General features: G+C 41.1%; 1 protein-coding gene across 5 annotated transcripts in view; it reads left to right on the top strand.

Moving 5' to 3' along the window:
* Positions 1-17,852, top strand: part of LOC120722020 (vacuolar protein sorting-associated protein 13B-like) — a 296,860-nt gene that overhangs the window by 152,678 nt on the left and 126,330 nt on the right. For 3 of the 5 annotated variants that reach the window (XM_040012723.1, XM_040012724.1, XM_040012726.1), the window contains 7 exons: positions 3,555-3,758; positions 8,622-8,793; positions 11,461-11,575; positions 15,454-15,595; positions 16,428-16,700; positions 17,000-17,156; positions 17,418-17,529. In XM_040012723.1, coding sequence (XP_039868657.1) covers positions 3,555-3,758; positions 8,622-8,793; positions 11,461-11,575; positions 15,454-15,595; positions 16,428-16,700; positions 17,000-17,156; positions 17,418-17,529 — 1,175 coding nt within the window. Of the gene's footprint in view, positions 1-3,554; positions 3,759-8,621; positions 8,794-11,460; positions 11,576-14,599; positions 14,667-15,453; positions 15,596-16,427; positions 16,701-16,999; positions 17,157-17,417; positions 17,530-17,852 lie in introns of those variants that run through there. The other 2 variants (XM_040012725.1, XR_005693317.1) reach the window with 2 other exon arrangements.

The following is a 17,852-nucleotide window of genomic DNA, read 5'->3' as shown; positions in this document are numbered from 1 at the left end:
GTCTCAGTCAAGAAGAGTAAGGGATTGCAGTACTCACCATCATTGTTTTACAGCATGTTATTATGTTTTAGTGAGACTGTGATGAATACGGACGTACTGGAAACGGAACATGTTTGTCTCCCAGTTAGGTCCCTGTGTTGTTTTTCATTTCTCTCGTAGAATCACATCTACATGTACCATTACACATGTTTTGTTTTTTCACAATTGAATTAGCTGTATTGAATTAAGTTCCTCTGTAAACACTTAATTGGGTCAACCTTTAGAGCGGTCACACTGTTAAATGTCTTCGACCACAGTGATGAGCCATGGTGATATTGAGGGGAATTGGTACCAGAAATGAATTAAAGGCCTTAATCTGCTTGCGGTGAAAAGTTTCCCAGAGATGAGAAGAACTTTACTGAGGGAAAGTTTCTTTTCTCCCCGTCAAGTATGCTGCTGGTGTCTGGCAAAGCCGGGGAGGCTTATTGTGATTATATGATGAGTCATTATTAGTTTTTGGATGCCATTATAATAAAAAAAAAAATCGTAATTCCTTTGCTCTGTTGTCCCATCTGCTCACCTCCCTCTTCTGTGCAAAATTTCTGACTTGAGGGGGGTAATAAGCTAATGCAGTTTCAAGTCTCACTGCAGCTTTTTAAGAACCGCTGCCAGAGCAACCCCACCCTCGCCAGAACAAAAGAGACCTCACACTACTTGATCGTCTTTGTAATTAGCGTTGCCATCTGGGGGAATATATATGGGGTTGTCAGAATGCTGCACAGTTACTGTACAATAAGTACAATGATTGTTGGATTTTGGGGGTAAAATTACATCTGCCCTTTCAAAACAAATAAATTATCACAGCGCTGATTTTGAGATATTAATACATTTAAAGTAAACAAATAGAAGCAACAAATTTGGCCCCTTAAATTTCCCCACGGCTACTCGGCTGCATGTTTGTCACATTAAGTCAGATTTTCCATTTCCATTACATGATGGATTACTTCATAGCACTAACAAAAGTATTTTTAGACAGTGTGGTGAAACAGTCGAGCCTTCAAGCAAACACCGTGGTGCGTTTTCACAGGTAGCAACTAGTATCGTAGTCGTATTTTGTATTTTTATCTGTGACTGTGACAGTACACGTGAAGATGCAAATTTCCTAATGAATTTTTGCAGGTATATAGATTCAACCACGTCCGCAAAAGTGTGAGCAATGAGAAACCAATGCAGTCCATATGACACTTGTATGCCTTTCAGTCTGGACAGGAGGAGTTAAACGTCTCCATATTACTTCAACAAACTGACTGACTGGCTGTCTGAAAGTTGGGGTTACTAGTTGTGCTTTAACATTATCAGGACCACCTTGGAACGAGCGTACACACAGCAACTGTTTGCTTTAACCTTTGGCACATAACTGTACAGCATTTCAATGAACAGATATGCACACATACACACACCTGTTCCCGTGTACACAAGAGTTACCACACATACTCAACAATATGTCATTTTTGTGAAGTTTCTCTATAAACTGCTCCTAGATAAAAGGATACAAACACTCGCCATCTGCATGCTGTCCTGTCCCTCTCCATCTGTGTGTTTTTATGAATGACTGTTGGAAGCCTCTGTTCAGTCTCCAGTTTGTAGTACTGCACCCTAACAGGCCTCCTGATCTGCAGATGACAGGCCTTTGGAGAATCCAGGCCTCCAAATGTTCCCCAACTCATGAAATGTTGCATCTGTATTATAAGCTCATGTAAGCGTGTGTGTGTGTGCATGTTTTTCATGGCCCAACCTACCCTAATAGCAGTAGCTGAGCTAAACTGTCTAACCCTGCTAAGCAGAAATATCAGCAGCAGCAAGTTGACATAGGACAGGGTAAATAACAGAGGGAAGGTAGGAGATGAAGAATGAAGATCAATGATGAAAGGGTGGATGGAAAGGAGTTCAAGCTCTGCTTAAGTTTCATCATAAAATTAAGGACAAGTCTTTATCCCAGATGCTAATACAGAGGTCACGTAACAACCCTGTCATTCATTTTCGTGTTGATCTCACTGTGCACACATTTTCCCTTTTTTTTCCCCTTTGCTCAGCAGTCTTCAGTCTTTTCTTCCACATCTGCTACTGAGTGCAGTAGGCCTTGTTGTGCTTGATTGGAGTTCCAGGCCCCAACTCTCAGAGAAGGGAGCACGGTGCCGTACCTCCCCTGCCGGCAGTGCAGTTTGGTTGGGTATGGCAAACAGCTGTTGGCCCTGTCCCTGGACAGCGGCTGAATCGGCGTAGCAGCTCTTCCTGGACATGTTTGAAATGGTGCAGCTGTAATGTATTGTGGTGCTTCTAATTTGATTTATGATTATTTGTGGAAGACCTCCCTGCAATGTGTGCGCTAACAGGAGAGCATGTGTGCGAGCGAGACTCTGAGAGTAAAAATGTGCTCAGAGTCTATTTCGTATGTGTGCTCATGTGCCTGTGCACCTTTAAGTTTAAGGGACCCTCAGTGGTGGGGGCTGCGGGCTTAGCTGGCTGCAGAAGCGAAGCATTTGAAATCCAGAAATTAGCTCACTGTGAAAGCGTGTTGCTTTTCTCCCTTCTTTCCTCCTAAAAAGCACCAAGTGAATGCATGAATAACCGAAAGCATCACATCACATTCCCCTGCTTTCGTCTCATGTTTTCCACTCTTTTTTTTTTTTTTTTTTTTGGCTTTGTTGTTGTTTAAAGCTAAGGCTCTTTTCAATGCGAACACATGATAAATAGCTGAGAACACTTGACGCAGAGCCTTCAGTTTTTCCTAATCGTGGTGAGTTTTTAGCAGGAAATTGATGACAGAATTTAACTTTCCTCTGAGGGTGTTTCTTTGGAAGTTTTGTTGTTATGGATAACAAATTGCACAGTGAAGCACGTGTGTAAGCATGCTGCGCCTCGCAAAGTGTGACCCATCGAACAGAAACACCAACGCATAGGTTTTACATCATTTTTGAGAAACCAGGCCTCTCTGAGTGACAAGTACAGAAGTATGTTAAGTCAGAGAGTGAAAGAATGAGAATGATAGAAGTCCATTTCTGGCTAATATTTCCTCTTTCTCCCTTTCCTTCTCTCTCAGCTTTTACTAGGTTTAGTGTCACATAACAACAAAGCTGCCAAGCCAAATCATGGTAATGGCCTCAGAAGTCAGAACTACATGAGAACTCCCCAGTGCAGCTGTTTGAGTCAGACCTTGGCAAAAAAAAAATATACATTTGAATTTGGTTTTGACTACTTGTGGTGTGTTAGGGTTATCTTTTGAGGCACTCAGTTGGCACAGAATACTTTTCAGAGTATAGAAGCTAATTGGGAAAACTGAATGATACGTGTTTAATATGTTCTCAGTTTCCAAACAAGTGCTGTTAAACAAGCGGATGACGCAACATAGTGATAAACAGTCCTCACTTCCCATTCAAAATGAGTGTTTTTTTCCCCCCAAACAGAGAAACCAAAAATTGTTTCGCTGGTAGAATGTCTTTATAATTGTTTTCAACCATAATTACAAAATACAAAACTAACGTTCTCTGTTTATCTCCGCTTGGTTCACCCTCCAGGTTCAGTTGTTGTATGAGCTCTTCCTCAGCTGGAGCTCAACGTGGGCTCGTCTCCAGAGGCATGGCATTTTGCGTCAGACGTCCAACATCCCAGATCCGCCTGCCGGTGCCGCTCCATCCTCCCCTGTACGCAGCAGCGCTGGCACCGCCCTGCCTGACACCAGCACCTGCAGTCCTTCTGCAGACTTTGGCTCCCCCACTGAGGTTGGAGTTTCTCACAGTTACACTTTTTATTATGTCAATTCAGAGTTTATATGAGTTATGGGAATCATCTGCTCATCTACACTGTTTTTTTTTTTTTTTTTCGTCCAGACAAACCTCTTTTCATAATCGGGGGGAAAAAACACATGAAATGGTCCATTATTTCATTCACTCATTCATTCAGTTGAATGTCTGTCCATACATAGCACTGGCTTAGTCACTTCTGAACTTTGCCTTTGTCAGAATCAGTGTTCCAGCTTTAATGTTGTGTTACTTTTTTAATATGCGACCTAAAGACAGCCTGCCAACACCCATCTTTTCTCAGCTAGCTGCTGTGAGTCATGCAGTAACAAATGCCATTTAAGCCATTGTTGTATACATAATTCTGGTGCTGATTTACAACTTTAAGTGCAAATATTGTTATTTTATTGTTATGAGTAGCTGAGTCAGTCTTAACACATGTGATGTGTCAAAAAAATGTTTTGTTTCTGGAAAAATTTTAGAGATGGAAAAATATAAATCACTGCTTGTGTTTCTTACATGATTTTTTCTTACTCAGTGAGGTTTTATACTCCAGGCTAGGCAGAGAGTGCTGTTTGATTCGTTTAAGCTCAGCCTTGATTGAGGATAAACTTGCCTCTTAACTGGGGGAAAATAGTTACCTGTAGTTACATTTTTTTACTCAGATTAAAAATCAAACCCAGACATAAGTTTGAAATGTAGCAGTGCATATGCATGTGCAATAACGAAGGCTATTAAAGTCATATTTTCTTAGGGAGTAGCCTCAAATATAATTTTTTTCCCTTTTGTCTCTAGATGGTTGTGGCAGTTATCCCAGCTTTAGTTAATGTGGCAGGAGTTTTTCCTGCTGTGTAATACTCTTGCAGCAGCAATCAGTGCTGGGGATCCACGGCCTTGGGGCCACCAGGACACTGGATAATATGTCTATGTGTGTTTTTGTGAAGCATAAATATAGCATTTATAAAAATGATAGTGAGTGCGGGTCAGTGTTGGCATAGTGGAAACTAGTCTAGGCTATAATAGTGTTCGACCAGCAGCTCCCTGTCACCACTGTGGGGCCCCAGGGATCGCAATACAACCACCATACTGGCCTAAGAGGCAATAGCGTGTACATGCTTATGAAAAAAAGTGTTTCATATGTCAGTGTGCATCTGCGCCTACATTTGTTTCCTTGCTATCGACATGTGGGTGTTCTTGCGTCATTTGTGGAACTTGGAGAAGTGGCAGCAGTTCAGTAGAACTGGGAAGAACCTGGTATAGTGCCTCTATAGCAAGGCCACGGTGGCCCCTGACAGCCCACTTGTCACTGTTTACCTAAGTACAAACACTGGTAGAAGTGTTTAGTCCTCTGGGAGGCCGAGTGATTGAGCAAGAATGTAGGAGCTGTTTTGATAAGTCTCAGCAGTAGTGGCGGCAGTCTCCCCCCAACACCCCACCCTTTCTTTCTCTAGCTACATTCACATTACACCCACAAAAACCTCTGCCCTACTGTCCTCCCAGATATTTTCTTCCCCATTTGTGTAAAAATATAAAGCAATCTACTCATACTTCTGTATTTTGTAAACAAGTGTTCTACTAGTATTTATTAATTTTCACAGCATAGTATTTAATAAACAGGCATTCCCCTTTCAGCCGTTTTATTGTTTCGCCACACTTTTCTGTTCATCGTACCTTTTAGCTCTCTTTCCTCTGATGATGATTTTAATCTGTTGAGATTTTTTTTACAACTTTTGTCGCCAACTTGTGTGGCTCGCCTGACCACCAGTAGTTTACCTGCACTATTAGGGGCGATGATTCTCTAATAATGACTCACTGCATTAAAGCGACAGTGTTAAAGTTTCCAAGGGGGTAACTTCTGCTAAGGATTGCTGGAGTTGTTTGTTAGAAAGTAAATAGTTCCTGCATGAAACTGATCACAACGAGGTTTAAAAGTTTAACCAATTAATGATTTCTGGAAACACTGCCACTGTGTTTTAAGCATTATTCGAGCACCACGAGGCAAAGAGAAAGAAGACATGTCTACCATTAGCAGTCAACGATCCAGGTTCTCTTCTTTTGCTTTCTCCATGTCTGTAATTACTTGTCACCCTATTCTGTCTTTCCTCCATGTACCCCCAAGCATTCTGCTCTCCCTCTTCTTATTCTTCACTGCTTCTCTATCTAAAGTGGTATCAAGCAGCACTCTTATTTCTTTCTGTGCTATTTTCAGTCTGAAAGTTTCCTTTTCCTCTCCTTCAAATTATCCTTCCACCTGTGCCTGAGCCATTCTCTTTTTAATTCTTTTTTTTTTTCAAAATCATCCTTTTCCTTCTTCCTTTGACACTTCCCAGCCTGCTGTTGTCTTCCAATGTTTGGGTCTCTCTGATGAGCAAAGACAAACTCTGCAGAGAAAATAAACCCGGATCCTCAGCCCGTTTATAGCACAGAGGCCCAGGAATTAAACTGTATACTTTACAACTTGGCTTGCGGAGGTGTGGGAAAATACTTCTAGAAAGTGTGTGATTGTTTGGGGCCCTGATCTGGCAGTTCAGGGACGTAGCAGAGCCCACCTTCACCAAAACCACACCAAGACCTCACTTTGATAAGACACTAAAAATAACTTTTACCCTGGCTTTTTTTGTTTGTCAGTTTAAAAAAAAAAAAAAAAATCATTTTTATTTTTGAATTCCCCTTTTTCACCCTTAAAAATAAAGATGTTTTTAATATGTGTTGTATAGTTAAAGTCTAACTTATTTCCCCCTTGTTTAAAAATGACAGTACATGTACTAAATGTTTTATAATATATAGACAGTACTTTTTTCATGGAATTTGACATGGCAGAAAAGAATGACATTAAAATGCTCATAATTACTTGTTACTTGTGACTGTTGTGGTTTACACGAGGAAAAGCTTTCTAAAGATGACAGCAGTAGTTCTGGCCTGGAAGCTTTAAGCAGTCGAGTGTCCAATGCTCGCACACAACCACGCTGCAGTACATGGTGGTTGGTTCCCACAGCGCCAGCAACTGGCTCCTGTTTCCACACATGATGTTACAGAGACTAATCCTACCAAATGGTTAGAACTGTAAACTAAACAATCCCAACCCCACACACACACACACACACACACACACACACATAGAGAGAGAGAGCCATATTTTGACTTCATCTCAACAATAATTAGTCCCCAAATGGCAGTTGACACCAGAATATCTCTCATTGAGACTGACTGAACACCATTACTGCTAGTCTCATATTACTCACTGCCAATCAGCGATATTACACACTCAGAAAGACGGACACACATTCACATATGTGCTTGACAGATTAGTTTGATGAAGACACTTAATGATACTTTTAGAGTCATTATTTAAGTAAATTAAACACAAAGAGATTTAGTGTAGTTAGCACTGTGGCATTTATGCAATAATGATGGTATTTAAGTTCCCGATTTTCAGTGGGTTTGATTGTTTTTTTTAGTTACATAAGTGTATGTATAGCTATTTTATCAAAGGTAGGAATTAAATCCTCATCTTCTTACATTAGTTCACGCCTGTGTTTTGTTGCTTTCCTTTTCTTACAGTGTGAACTAGTGTGTGAAGCACATGCTTCTCATCAGTTCCTAGTGGTCCCCATACACTGTGACGTTGCATCTATTTTTGAATCGACATAATCCTTAATTTATTTATATTATTGTCATCCGTTCTTATCATGCTCTGCTGTCAACCAGCCTTAACTGTGTGATTAAATTAAATTTGCAAATTAGTTTCGCGCCCTCATCCCTCCCCCCAGCTGTGGAAAGAGGACATAGTTTCCTCATCTGGATCCTCTTTACAACACTGTAATCAGCATAGCAGCTGTGGGGTTTCTAATTGAGATGGTTGATAACCTCCTCACCAAACAGAGCCACGGTTGATAACCATGACACAATCTGTCATTACCACACTGCGATGGGAGAAGCTGCGGAAAAAATGAAACTCCTAATTGCAATATTGTTTGTTTGTAGGCTTTTCACTTTCCAAGCGAGCCGCACAGATACTGTACACGTTTGGAAAACATATTTACCAGGAAGAGACTGAGAAATAAAAATGTCCCCAGTGCTGTCATCTTCGTTGAATTGCCAAATCCCCAGTAATGAGTTGAGAGCTCACAGAAGGCATCCTGCTCCACCGCATCCTGCTTGCTTTTCAGCTTCACTCTCCCCCCCCCACCATTCCCGCCTCCACCTCCGGTCTTCACTTCCCATTCTCTCCCAGGCTGCAAGACGTGTGTGTCCTGGCGCACTTGAGTGAAAGGAGGCCATGTGGGTGCTGGTGGCTTACTTTGGGGTTAACACCGGTGACAGCTTTGCACAATGCACCCCCCCACCCACCTCCCGACATACACACGTTTCTCTGTTCTGCGTGGGGTTCTGCTCACCAGACACTGATGTCATCTATGCACTAAAAGGCTCAATATTTGGTGGTTGCTTTGTTATGGCTACATGCACAGCGACAACACTTTCAAACATACACATTCACCAAACACATGGACAAACACATGCACTCAAGCAGACAGTCCTCGATGATGATGGGAAACAAACAGGAATTTTAAGTCAAATGCTCTTTGAGTTTTTTCTTCTTCTTATTTGGTTGTGTTTAGTTGTTATATCTTTTAGCAAATTATGTAGTATATTGGCTGAAATGTGCTTTGTAATTGGCTAATTGACATTTTAAGTGACAGGAATTTCTCTCCTTATCTGTACTAGATTTATTGGACAAACATCAGAATTCAATATTAATGTGTGAATTACATTATGGTCCTCAAGCTTGTTGGCTGGTTACCATTTTATTCTGTCCAACAAAACAGTTCTGCTTTGGCTCTCTAGGGCGACTCGGTGACTGCAGGAGATGACGGTCCGTTTGCAGACACGGTGACACTGGAGCAGAAAACTAGCAGCATTGGTGGAACCAGTGGGAAGGTCAGCCTTTGGATGCAGTGGATGTTGCCCAAGGTCACAGTTAAACTGTTTGCTCCTGATCCCACTGCCAAAAAGACAGGTAACTGACCTTAACATCAATTCTCTGCTGAATGTTGCAAACTTTAGGTGTTAAGTTAATGACTTTCTGCTCTAAACACATGATATGTGTTAGATGTCTGTCTGTGTGTGTTAAATAGCTGAAAAAGAAGCAGGGGAGCATTAGCATTAACAGCACCACATCCGACTACACAAAAACATGTTTAGTAACTGTTATTAAAAATGTCTGTGAAGGTTCTCAATCATCCAGCTCATCGTAGTCTAAGGAGCTTTGAAAGAAGAAAGAAAAGCGTCTGGACTTCTTTAAGTTTCTTGAAGACGTTTCACCTCTCAGCCGAGAAGTTTCTTCAGTTCATCCCAAATGCCAAATTAACAACGTAGTGTATGCTGTACAGTGTAGCGAGGAATGCTCAGACCTCTACACTGGAGAGATCAAACAGCCATTTCATAAACGCACAACAGATGACTCACCTCGACAAGACTCGGCTGTTCATCTACATCTAAAGGACAAAGGACATCCTCTTTTGAGGATGCCAATGTTCACATTTTGGACAGATGGTTTGAAAGGGGAGTGAAAGAGGCCATCTATGTCCACTGTAGACGACCATCTTTGAACAGAGGCGGTGGTTTACAACACCAACAGTCTGCCATCTATAATCCAGTTTTGCGATCCCTTTTCAGATGCCTTAATGCCCACTCACATCGTGGGCCATTTGACCTCAGAAAGTCACATGATAGGGTGGGGCTAGGTCACCCGAAACCTTGGCTGATTGTGACCCACACCCGTTTTTACACCTTGGCTTGTGTGATTAGGCAGGGTGATTAAGCATCTGGGCTACCCTGAGTCCAGATGCTTTTCTTTCCAAGCTCCTTAAAATGTTATCGAAATTATACAATAAAACAAGTGTAAAGGAGGGGGAAGGTTGCTGTGTATGAGAGCAAAACAGTATTCAAAGGTTTTCTATATTAACACTTAAAAGGACCGGTGCCCGCCTGCTTTCTCAGTCATATGTTAAGCTCTAAGAAGGGAAAGGCAGCTGGAGAGGAGGAGGGTGGAGGGGAAAGATAAATAAATAAATGGGTGATGAATCCCAAGCGAACTGCCTCTTTGTCCCTTTAAATTTACTGGGGCGATGAAAGGCTAGATTCACCTTTAATTGGTGGCTGTAATATTTAGCATCTGCCAACCAGATCACCCAGCTTAAGGTCTTTAATAGTGGAAATGGAATGTTTTTGAGGACCTCACAGAGATGGTTTGATTTAAAGACATCCTAAATAGGCATTACTTTGGATTTTGGCTTAATATGTGCCATCTGAGTTGCAAAATGATCTTACCCGTGGATTTTCTGTGTGCAGCACATTAAGTATTTAATTGAAAGCAACAATTGTGCACATGCAGTTTTTTTGTTTTTTTTTTTAGACGCTTGTTATCACAAATGCATTCTTGGAGATAAACCACATATAAGACTGCGAAAAACTGTTATGATGTAATGTTTTTCAGCTGCAAAGGAAATCACATTCTTGTCTTTCCAGAGAAATGGAAAAATAGCCGTTCCAGACATATTGGTTTTCCGGTATAATGTTATGCTTTTATGTGTTGGAAGTTTAGAGGTAGAAATTGAAGCGTGAGTGTTTAGAGGCTTTCGCTGAAGGCACAAATCAGTGGTACACTTTCTGCCTTTCAAGATGAGCCATTCTACGATGAAGGGACTAAGGGTTTCCAGTACTCTCACAGGGTGGGTTTAGAAAACTCATATATCAATATCAGCACTGTGTTGGAGACTATGACTTTTTGAGTATCAAACAACTTGGGAGAGGCTTTTTTTCCACGCGGTATCCACAATAAAGCTGACAAGCCTTGTGTTTCAATATTAATAAGCTATTAGGAACATCTACATTTCTCAGAATTACCACAAGGCAACAGTACAACAGCAACCATAGTTTCAGATGTACAATGTCCAATTTCCCAAGCTAGTCTGTGATTGTGGGACTTTCTCAGTGGAAACAATGAGAGCGACTCAACAGTTAAGCTCACAAGCTCGGTTCAGTACAAAGTTAATCAGTCCTTCTATGAACCTTACTCACTTTGCCTGCAGTGGGTGAATTTTGTTTGCACACAAGGTGCTCAGAGGTACACACATGCAACCTTAGGAATACACACAGAAGAGTCCACAGGCTTTTCAATATTGTGTAAATACACATTCACCCTCTCTTTCCTCATTAAGACAGATTGAGGGTTCTGGGGCCAGTTGGATATCGTGTTAAACTGAGAAGATGCTTTGCCTTCTGAAATACAAACAGAGCACTGAAACACAGCCAGCATACCAATACAAATGCTGCATGCGTTTGCACATTTTTCTGTGTGTGCGTGCGTGCGTGTATCTGTGTGGCTTCAGTCTTGATCAGCAACACTGGTCTAGCTTCAAAAACACACTGAGCATCCACTGTGCAGGAACTGACCACAGCAGGATTATGGCCAAAGGCAAGACCTGGATAGGCTAATGAAATTCACTCGCACAGATTAAACTTCCTCTCATGCAGTCCAAGTTCAGCTGTAATGCCTGTTTGTGAAGTGCTAGGCTGGCCACAGAATATTGCAAACTAAGAGTTGATACAAATTTGAGCTTCTTGGTAAATGTATGTCTTTATTATTATATTATATTCTCTTTTGTTTTTGTCTTTCTGCCAGAGATCTGCGTCATCAGTGAACTAGAAGACCTGAGTGCCTCTGTGGATGTCCAAGATGTCTATACAAAGATCAAATGTAAAGTTGGCAGCTTCAACATCGACCACTACATATGCAGGTACGAAGGGATCTACTGCATGTAAAGAGACAGAGCAAATTAAAGGAAAAGCCTGAACCCCCGGCACCTTACAGCAAGGATATCTGATGTTCTGTTCTGTTGTTGACATCTTACTAAGGAGCTTTGTTGATTTTTCCTTGGATAGGTCTGTATAGGTTTTTTTCCCCCACAAATTTTTAGCCTGCAAGCTTTTGTAGTAAATGTTGTAAGTAATTTATGTAGACTCAACTGCAGTAAAACCTGGGATCCCACATTTATCCACCAGGACACCATGCAGCCCCCTTACGCTTGTGCTTTTGCAATCCCACACACACTTTTACCACCAGTACTGCCACTTTGGTCTGTTCCCACTTCTGCTCATATAATTTTCTGGATTATCGCCTCAACGTCCTTGTCTTTCCAGACAGCTGTTGTGGTGTTGACCACAGACTAACAGACAGATGGACCGACTGACTAGATAGACGCGCTGAATGGATTCTGGGCCGGCCCAACTCTGACTCACAGAGCGGTAGTTCAGTCAGTCCGTCAGTCATTTTCTTTCTGTCTGCGGTGTCTGAATTGATTCACAGAAACATTAACACGTTGTTAGGGGAGGAAAACCACTGGGCGACGTTCCACTGCATCTTTATGGTAATCTCTCCCCATGTCAAGTTACAGTCACAATGGGCTAATTTAGCTCTGGGTTCTGAAATGATGAAAGAAAATACTGTAGCATAGAGCAGCTTGAAATGAAAGTACAGATTTTTTCCCATGTCCCACATACATGTGTCTCCCATTAATTGAAGAGGGACGTTATTTTCAGTGTCTAAATCCTTAGTTTTCTCTCTCCGTGCTACGATCTCATACCTCGGCGATAAACTCAGCAGTTCCAAAGGCATGTTTTGTACGTGCCTGAAGTCTTGTTCTGTTGGGAAGAGACCGCTTAGCAGGAGGCAATTCCCCCCGTCTCTGTCTGAGGAGATAATGAAACAGCGATCTGCTGCATGTTGCATCCAGCGGGCAGACCATTTTTGTGTGTATTTTGCAGTGTATGTTCATAAGTGTCGGTGTAGATACACCCCTGTAAGTGTCTTATGCTCTGATCGAGCCAGACAGCAAAAGAGAGATTGATCTTCATGGGCCCTGAGCCTGTACTGGACCCCATCATTAGCAATCAACGGTCTCACCATCGATATGATAATAGCTATCGATGCTGATTTGCCAGATTTTAAAATCATCTTATCTGGATCTTGGGCATGTCACTACAGGTCAAAGAGGGACTGAGTTGATTGCCTTGGCTGTGAACCTGACTGTCTAACAGGCGTCTCACAGACCTCCCTGTTTTGCTGTAGCTGGTTAATTTATATTCCGTCAGGCCACATGTGTTCTGTACAGTATTGAGTAACAGTTTAAGCCAGGACCAAGTCAGCAGTTAGACATTTTTAGAGAGTGAAGGTGCTTTGGGTCATTATATCGCGCGGTTCTGCTCTCCACAGGTGTGTGTCTAATTGCTTCTGAGGCAGCGCCAAGCCTAATCTTTTTACTAGACCTCTATGCCTTCCTAAGTAGATAATAAGTCAATTTTCTCATTTCTAGGTTATTTCAGTTTAATGTGAATTAAACAACATGGTCCCAACACACTTTCACTGAACAATGTTCTGGCAGGCAGAAGCACTTCATTATCCAAGCCAGGTTACAGTCATGGCTGTTTAGGACACAGTGGAGGACCTCTGGGCTGCGGGCCCAATCTAATCCCCGTCATCCACAAATACAAGAGAGCCCACATCCAGTGGAGTCCATATTAATCATTCTGAACAGATAATTGTTTGGTATTTCATCACCCAACCCAGGTTATTTGTGTGCAGTGGGTTAGATTAGATCAAGCTTGACAGAGAAAATGCCTCATCTGGCCTTAGCTATCTCACTGCTGGAAAATGAATGGAAAGTTAGATAGGGCAAGTAAATATGGGAGGTAAATATATAACTGAATTCGTGATTGTATCAAAATTGGAGTTAGACAGAAAAAGTGAGCAGGAGGGAAAGAAAATGACAGAAGTAGTCTGTAGGGAGGACAAATTAGGTGGGTGTTGCACCTCATCGGTACTGGGCTCACTTATTATAAAGCTGAGGAGGGAAACTGAAGTGAGATGAAGGCAAAAAGGCGGCAGAGTGGTAGACTCTTTAAGGCTATTTGCCATGTTGTCGGAAAGACGTACATTTAACTGTAGCACAGAGATGCTCCCGAGATACAGTGCACCCTTATTCACTCTGTTGAGCATCTCACGCAAATTGGAGCTGATGTCTTCCAGCTGTTCTACAAATAGGAGGCAGCGAAGGATGACTGGATGGAAGCACAGAGGGAGAAAAGAGAGACGAGGAGCCGTGGGGGGTCCGTGTGTCGATTAGTTACTCTCACAAGTGAGAGAGCAGATTACAAAGATATATTCGCACAAGTGTGCAAAGAAAGAACATGCACACTATGTAACAATGCAGGGAACACACAGAAACACACTCACCGCTGGGACCATTCCTCTCTCGCTGAACTCTCAGTATACTAATGGGGTGTAATGAAGTGAGAGGTGGGCAAGGTGAGTGAGAGGGTTACTAAAAGGAAAGATGCTGATGGTATTGAACCATTTCCACTGTGCGAAGCATTTTGCCATAATGTATTGTGCACCATTTGATACTATTTGTGTGTGTTTCACATTCTCCAGATTTGGGGTAGTTTTTTATGTTTGTTTGTTTTTTTTGTGGTACTGCAAATTGAGAATGGTAATTGTTGTGTTGTTATGTCTGCGTTCATGTTATTTGTGGTTTCTGCCTCTTATGTATGGCTATAGTAATAAATGAAAAGATCAAATATTCTTAGTATATAAAATTTATAGGGGTGTGTAACTTTAGTATCTCAAAGGTTGATAAAAATGTTAGCATCGGCCTGTGGTTCACTTTTGTATTTTGCCATTGATGAGACATTTTCAGGCCCTGGCACAGCAACACGAGTAATCGCAGGTACTGTTTTAAGATGGGCCTTGTGTCTCTCTCCAGGCCAGGGCAGGTCTGGCACTGTGGCACCTATGAAGGACTCATTCTGCAGTGCAAGGAGACATCTGTGGTGAGGCCTCTGCCTATCTCAGAACAGCTATGGCAGCCTTAGGTCTCTTTATACTGCGCCTCGCCATCTTATTGCTCCTAATCAAGGTCACTTATCTCTTCTCGTGCTGGAGAGACAGGAAACTAAAGGAAGATAAATGACAAAATATTGTGTTTGGCTATGATGAACACATTAATAACATCAAAACAGGTGGAAATATAATCACAGAATTAAATTTTGCTCATGGTGTAACGCTCACCTGTCTCTCCAGTGATTCTGACTAGCTGAATAATCAAACCAATGAAAAATATTGAGAGCCTTTCTTCTCTGTGTCTGCTGGAGGAGACTAAAACATGGGCATTCCCTTTTCTTGTTGACAAATTTCATTCTGGTGATGGTCTTATACTGGCAAGCAAATGAAAATGTGTCAGTTAGCACAGATTTGACCATAATTATGCAGTTTAGTCAGATGATAATGAATAGAAACTGAAATTATTAAACGTTAAAGCAAAGAAAACTTTTGAATCTTCGTTTTTTTAAAGTGCTTTGGGTACCTTGTGTACTTTTCATTCAAAACACAACTTAAACAGTTGCTTCAACATCTTTATTGCTGGATAGTATAAGACCATGCCAATGTAATACTTCAGTTGGTTCAAGCTGGAGCAGCTTCCTGTGGGTTTAATCAGTTTATTCTATATTTAATTATCTTCTTCTAGTTATAGCTTTTTTTCCTCATCTTTTCTGCCCTCTCTGTGTGACGACTTCTCCTCTGTTCTTTTCTGCATCTCCTTTCTCTCCTTCCCTCCAGTATGGAGGAGGGTGTTCGGAGCTCGGGCGGCTGTGGAGGAGTGGTCCTTTCTTGCACTGACAAGCTGAACAGACGCACTGTGTTGGTTCGACCCGTCAGCAAGCAAGAGTCTTTCAGCCACTTCTCTGGCTTTTTCTCTCCTGTAAGAATCCCGCTCTTCTTTTTTTTCCTCCATCAACAGTGGCTTAATAGAGTTCTGTATGTTCCTCAGAGGTGTTTCAGAATCGAAGGCTTCTGATGTAAATCAATTTTAAATATCCTTTTAAACCAGCACAGTACAAAACTGTCATTCTATGAACAACAACAGATAAAAAAAATAGTTTAAGTAATTAAAATAACTACAAAAAGTCACATACAGCACTTTGTCTCTGAGGAATAGATCAGGTAGATAGTCTGAACATCACTATTTGGGTCTCTTTGTATTTATTTAGGTTTAATAGGAAGTCTCCTAAAATGATCAGTTAATGAATCCTTTTGTCAGCAGCTATTTAATCCACTGTTACTGGATGTTGTAGCACTTTACCTTGATGCCTATAATCAATCAGCTTGTCTTTTAATCATTAAACATTTAGAATGAAACTTCTTTTTTCAGAGGTACTCTGTATTTAATTGTTTTCACTCCATAATTGTTTTTCAAATAAGTAATAAAATGGAAGCTTTGCATGCTTTTTGAGCTATATATGAAAAAGTGATGTCAGGTTTTTCAGAAATTGAAGGGGAAAGTGTAAATCGAATCCTCTGAACTAAATAGATCATTGATTCCAACGTGATTCTCTTGAATTTTTTTGGTAAAAAATATTTCAAATTAAAATGCGATCTGAGAAAAATAGCTCAAGAAGTTATTCATTTATTTTTATTCTGGTTTAACCTTTACCTACAAAATTAGTCAAAACAATAAACAATGAATTTTATTTGCGTGTGACTCCTGTGTGATATCGCTCATGTGTGATTTGTCCTGTCTTACCGCTGGCCAGACGGCAGCTAAAGTCCTGGAGGGCTCTCACCAGCAGCACGGCTTTCTGTCAATCACCTACACGCAAGCTATCACCAAAAATGTCCGTCATAAACTCACCACTCGGCCTGAGCGGCCAACCCGCAGCAGTGCTACCATTGCCAATCAGCAGGTGACCACTGATCCTCTGGCAGACAGCTCGCCGCTGTACCTGAGAGAAATCCTGCTGACAGCCCAGCCGTTTGATGTGGTTCTGTCCTGTCCCTTACTGGCCACTGTAGCAGGAGTGTTCCAGGTAGCAAAAAATGTCTGTCAGTTCTAATAACTGTGAAGTTTGTTAACGCTGGGCCCACGTGGGAAATAAACAGCATAACAAATGTCTTTTCATTTAAGTAGCCTTTTGTAATATAGTTATAAAAAGTATTGGGCACAGGAATTGAAATCCTGATGATTTTTAATCAGTTTTAACATTAATAGATGAAATATATTGGGGAAAAAATAAGCCAATTCAAATAATTTGATGCAGTTTAAGAGGCCAGCTAACCTTGATCTTCTGAATACATCACCTGTACTTTTGGCTTCATAAATTTTCAGGCGAAGGTACCAAGACGCTACAGAGAGCGTGGGAAATCAGCAGGTCAGCCAATGAGAAGCCACACGTTGACCTCTCGATGTCTTCCTCTCATCTACATCAACACAAGTGTGATCAGGGTCTTCTGCCCTGGGACACAAGACAAACAGCTTGGGTCAGGTTAGAGAATTACTTTGTTTAAAGACATTATAGAGCCTCCACAACGGAATGCAAAGATATATGAGACAGAATAGTACAGTATATATAATGAGGTCTGATTAAAACCTTTATTACTGTAAAAATAATAACACTAATGAATTCTGCCAGTATCAATTATCATATGCTTTGACTTCATTTGTTTTTATAAATCAGCAATATATTTTTCTTCTCCTTTGTAAGTGGTTAATTTTGTGTTCTGTGTATTTGTATGTGTCCTGGTAGATTCCCACATGAAGAAGGAAGACACCTTGGTGTTGAAGCTAGGCTCCCTCAGTATGGCTCCTCAGGCTGATAACCCGCTGACCCGCACTGTGCTGCGAAAAGACATCTACCAGTAAGCCAATCTCTTGCCACCAAGTCTCCTTTATAATTTATGATCCATTTATCTTTTTTGAAATATTTATTTATTTCATTTTTTATTATTTTGTTAGTTAAGTGCTACACAATCACTCTAAAACAGCAGCTATGAGGATGTTTGTATCTAATTCTCCTTCTTTTTATAATTCAGTCAGTTTCTTGTCACTTGAATTTCTTCTCCCCTTCTTTTATTAGGCAAATATTTCCCACTTCCTTCCTGTCATTAAATTTAATCATTTAGATTACATTAACATGTAATACTTTTAAAGCACACATACGACTTCAGCATTAAACCTCCTG

Source organism: Simochromis diagramma, unplaced genomic scaffold, assembly GCF_900408965.1.
Source record: "Simochromis diagramma unplaced genomic scaffold, fSimDia1.1 OVJJ01000618.1, whole genome shotgun sequence".
NCBI classification, from domain to species: Eukaryota; Metazoa; Chordata; class Actinopteri; order Cichliformes; family Cichlidae; genus Simochromis; species Simochromis diagramma.
Note: the sequence above shows the minus strand (reverse complement) of the source record. Positions and strands in the feature narration are given on the sequence as shown.